A 4,947-nucleotide genomic window follows, 5' to 3' on the forward strand; every position below is an offset into this window, starting at 1 on the left:
TATACTATAAGTATATAATAGTATATACTCATTTAAAAAAGAAAAAAAAGGATAGTCTGCAGTTCTCTACAAGCTAAAGGGTTAAAAACTCTGCTCTGATATGGTTTACTTAATCAAAGAGCTCAAACTCTTAAAATGTAGGTATAATTTAAAAAGCATGTAATTAGTTACACTGTCTTGGGGGAATAGGCACTTCCTGTTCCTGCTGCCTTTTTGGCTCCTTAATGTTCCCTGTCATATAATGTCATATAATGCAACTAATGAAATACGGGCTTTGAATTGTAGGAAATTCAACAGCAGAGGGCAGCACAGAAGCTCACCTTTGCTTTCAATCAAATGAAGCCTAAATCCATTCCATACTCTCCAAGGTGAGTGTATTTAAACTTCCATTGCGTTGCATGCTTTTGACATAGAAGAATGCCTAGAGGGTTGTTAACAGATGGATCAAATATATTAAGGTACTGATACGTGAATATACGGCTCAGAACATTACTGTGAATGTGTCAAACAGAATTATCCTTGGCAGTATTTTCTGTTGATACTTTTTGCACCGATTCTAGCCTAGTGTGATAATATAAATGACTTTATGTAATAGTTTCAAATTATTTAAAGTATTAGTAAAGCAAATAAAAATTCAGTAGTGATGATATATTTGCCATTTATTTTGGAAATATATTCATTAAATATGCTTTTCACTAGGTTCCTGGAAGTTTTCCTGTTATACTGCCACTCTGCTGGTCAGTGGTTTGCAGTTGAAGAGTGCATGACTGGAGAGTTTAGAAAATATAACAACAATAATGGTGATGAAATAATTCCAACTAACATGCTAGAGGAGGTTATGCTAGCTTTCAGCCATTGGACGTATGAGTATACAAGAGGAGAATTGTTGGTACTAGATCTGCAAGGTAATGTCCTTATTTTGAAATTGGGATTGGGGCCAAGATAGATGTATGTGGGTTTTTCTCTTGTGATAGCATTTTATTAAGAATTTTTATGCCTGTAATAAATAACAAGCATTATTTAGTGCATCTAAATAATTTGTCTAGTTAATCTGAACCTATGGTTGTCTTACTTAAAATGGCATTAAATCTTACAGAAAAACAGAGAATATAAATATATACATCTTTTCCTAATGATATGCACCATAAAAAATTCTATTTTTTGGCACATTTGTGTAGTGCCAATATGGTAAGCTGTATTTATCCTGAATTGTGTGTCAGATATTCTGGCTGTGAGAACTATATAGGAAACTTCTTTCACACAGGTGAAAACTAAAGTTAGGAATTGCAGGCAGATGTAAAAATAGGCGGAAGAAAGAAATCTGAGAAGTACAAAGTGCTTGTTTAGGAGCAATTTTTGTAAGGGTAAAGAGTATCACATATCACTTGGGTTGGTTGTTTTTTTCTTTTTTTTTTTTCCTGCTTTTATTCTTGGGGAAGCTGAGAAGTCATAGCTAAGGATGCCAAGGCTTTTCAATATTAATGCATTTATGTAACGTATCAGATTTAATTTTTTCTTCATGTGCTGTCCGTAGGTGTTGGTGAAAATTTGACAGATCCCTCTGTGATAAAAGCTGGAGAAAAAAGGTAAGGTTAAAGAAGGATTTAAAGAAAAGTATTACAAAATTTTCACCAGAGAACACATGCAACCCATGTTTATGTGCACTTTTTTCCTGAGGTCATATGATATGGTGTTTGGTCCGGCCAATTTGGGAGAGGATGCAATAAAAAACTTCAGAGCGAAGCATCACAAAAAAAGCTGCAGGAAACTTAAACTTCCTGGTAAGAATTGCTGTATTTCTTCTGAGACACTCATGTCATGAAATGTTATATGATATGGAATGAAATAGTTATGTCATGCTGTGAAAGCGGAGTAAGTAATAAGCAGCGGTTTTGTAATTTGACTTTTAAAACAATATGCCATTTTAAGATAAAATTCTAAATGAAGGAATTAAGAATGTCTGTGTGTTCTGTATCCATATGCACAGTATTTGAGGAAGGTAGACTAGGTTGATCTAGACTTCAGAAGGTACAGTAAAAAATGATAAAGACTCCTAGAAAAAGTAGGAAAAGCAGGTCAAGGTGACTGCAAACCTTCAGGCTTTTTAAACAAAATGGTGCTTGTGTTTGTTTTGAGACTGGGTTTTTTGGGGGGCGTGGTGTTTTGTTTTTTTTTATTTGAGGTATTTGTTTCTTTGCTGTTTGGTTTTTTTGTTTGTTTGTTTTTAAAAACATGTCCAGGTCTGCAGAAATTCATTCTGTTAAAAACTTTCAATTCTAGATATTTTTGCTGCATGGACTACACTACACTCATCTCAAGCCTTGAAATTGTTTCTCTGTATCAGGCTTTTAGACTCCAGCAGCACAACATAAGGAACTTGGATGATTCCTGCCTGTTTCACACATCCAGGTTGCTTCTTACATGAAGAGAGGTCATTTATTTTAGGTTTGAGTTGTAAATCCTGGTAACATCAAAACAGATCATGGAAGGATCCAATTTCCATGGAAATTTGACTCAATACTTGCTATAATATCTTTAAATAAAATAATTCTGAGGTTTCCATCACTACTTAAAGCAGAGCTTTAGGCTTCTGATTCCATGTATGATAAAAACATCCTTTTTTGACATAGTGCATATTGAGGAATTCTTCTTTATAAGTACATATGCATACCCAATTCTTTGAAAGACTTTTATGCCCCATTGATTCTACTAGCTCAAGAAATAGTAATCAATATGACTTCATTTTGTTTGTACAGATCTGAAGAGGAATGATTACACACCTGACAAGATCATATTTCCTCAGGATGATTCCCCTGAATTGACAATTCAGCCTGGAAGCTGCACCAAAGAATCCGATTCAGCTAATTCTATTCGTCTGATGCTCTAATGATGTGACCAAATCAGTGGCTTCATCCAGACTTCATGGAATGTCACAAAGTTGTCACTTATCTTTCCTTCACTATAATTAGAAGAAAGATATGTCAAAACAAGGATTGCTGTCTAAGTGGAATTTTGGCTGGTCCATAATCTAAGGACCTAACAACTTGTGATAACCATCTACAGAGAAGAAGCTTGGCGGCTGATCATTTTAAAGGTTACATAAAGACAAGTATTTAAGATATGTTTTTAAAGGGGCTTTTTAGCAGAAGGTTTATTTTTTATTTTGTTTTGGTTTAGTGGAGGATTTTCTCTCTGTAGTCCTGTGGTGTGCAATATGCCTTCAACCAAAAGGATTTTGGTAGTTGATGTTTTAAGGTAAAGCATTTATCTGTTTGGCAGCTGTCTTACTGTCAATCAGCAAAAAACAGGAGAAAGCACCTACCTCTGTAATGCCAGAGTATACTTTGAGTGTTTTTGGAAGTGTTCCACTAATGTTTTCTCACCAGATGTCTTTTATTCTGGCCTTTTGAAGAGGACAGAGCCAAATGAGGTGTGTATATGATGCCAGTAGGCTGAGGTTGAAGGTAGGAACTTCATCTGTTCCAATAGAGAGAGAGAGTCTCCTGAATCAGGATTCAGCTTCATGGCTGTAAAGCTGGGTTTTTTTGTGGAATAGAGCCCTAATTGTGCATAATGAAATTTCTTGTTTTATACATTTCAATTTTATCAAGTCACCGTCAAATAGTAACAAAGCCATGATAGACCGGTATAATCATATTTAATAGAAGACATAGTATGTACTGGTCCAAATAAGTTGCCTTGTAAGAACAAAAGTTGGAAGTGCTTTTCCTCCTATGTAGTGATTGCTTCAGAAGTTATGCCTTCCAAAGATCTCGTAAAACCAGTGTATCAAAACCGAATGTACACATAACTTTTAAATGTATTTAAAATTGTGTAGAAAACATCTTTAATGTTATGTTATTTGTGGTACTTATTTAAGAGAGACTAGGGTTGGATTAGCATTATGTAAAGTACGGGAGATTGCAATGCACCTTCATGCCAATAAAATGTAATTTAACTGTCCCAAATATTGTTGAGCATTCAGCAAGAAAAAACTGTTGTCCAACTGAAGTTTCATGCTGCGATTTTCTTTTTTGTTACATAGGTACTAATTTGTAATTTTTAATTAAAAGGGCAGTATATAGCTCTATAAATTTTTTATTCAGTAGTGTATCTTATAGATACAGACCTAAGGCACGAACACAATAGCTGTTTAAATGGTGTTTTATGTTTGACGGGGAAAGGTAAAATGTTATAAGGATATAATACTGTATACATTTTGTATATCATTAAATCTTTAAAGAATCTAAAATAAATTTATTCTTGTTTACAGACTTCTGCTGTCCGTCTTAGTCTGAAAGGTTATTTGGGTGAATTTAAGTAACTCTTTATGTGGAAAAGTAGAATTTGCCGTGCTGGATCAAAGCAGTTGTCTGCCTTTGAGGTATCTCAACTTTGGCTAACACCAGAAAGTAGAGGGGCGGGGGGAAGTGAAAACTCTCATAGTAGACAAACGTATGTGATGGGGTTAGTGGGTAAATGAGAGAAAAACATCTTGAAGTTCTTTACAATGTTTGTTTTGAGTTAGGGGGTGCTTCGTGGATGCCTGACTGCATCCCCTTCTGTTGCTGTGAGGTAATGGACAGTTATTCAAGATGTACTTACACCTTTTTAATGTTATATTCTTAGCCAAGTAACAGCAACAGTTAATCTGTAAGGTGAGGCTGCCTCTTCAAGCTGGGAAGGATTTCTAGAGGAGCCTCAGGTGTTGTGAAAATGTGACCAAATTCAGTGTATGAAATAGGAAAACGGCTTTGGGAAAATTGTAAGTAAAAGTTTGGAAACTTTTTGTTTCCTGACAAATACTTAACGACACACGGTTTTTACAACCATGATACCTGTCTTCAGTAGTTTTACCTGTGACTCATTTCTTAACAAAATAAACAGGTGACTTTTGTGTGATGGGTGTGTGTGATAGTGGGGAGTGCTCCTTCTGCTCAGTGTCGC

The 4,947-nt window shown here is 35.2% G+C and overlaps 1 protein-coding gene across 1 annotated transcript; it reads left to right on the top strand.

Moving 5' to 3' along the window:
* The first annotated feature begins 811 nt into the window (after positions 1-811).
* On the top strand, positions 812-4,267 carry TRPM7 (transient receptor potential cation channel, subfamily M, member 7). Its single transcript, XM_009586640.1, has 4 exons — positions 812-905; positions 1,535-1,586; positions 1,678-1,781; positions 2,757-4,267. Exons 1-4 carry the CDS (start codon positions 824-826, stop codon positions 2,885-2,887), a joined length of 369 nt encoding a protein of 122 aa, XP_009584935.1. The 5' UTR covers positions 812-823; the 3' UTR covers positions 2,888-4,267.
* The last annotated feature ends 680 nt before the right edge of the window (positions 4,268-4,947 follow it).

This window comes from Fulmarus glacialis, unplaced genomic scaffold, assembly GCF_000690835.1.
Source record: "Fulmarus glacialis isolate BGI_N327 unplaced genomic scaffold, ASM69083v1 scaffold26711, whole genome shotgun sequence".
NCBI classification, from domain to species: Eukaryota; Metazoa; Chordata; class Aves; order Procellariiformes; family Procellariidae; genus Fulmarus; species Fulmarus glacialis.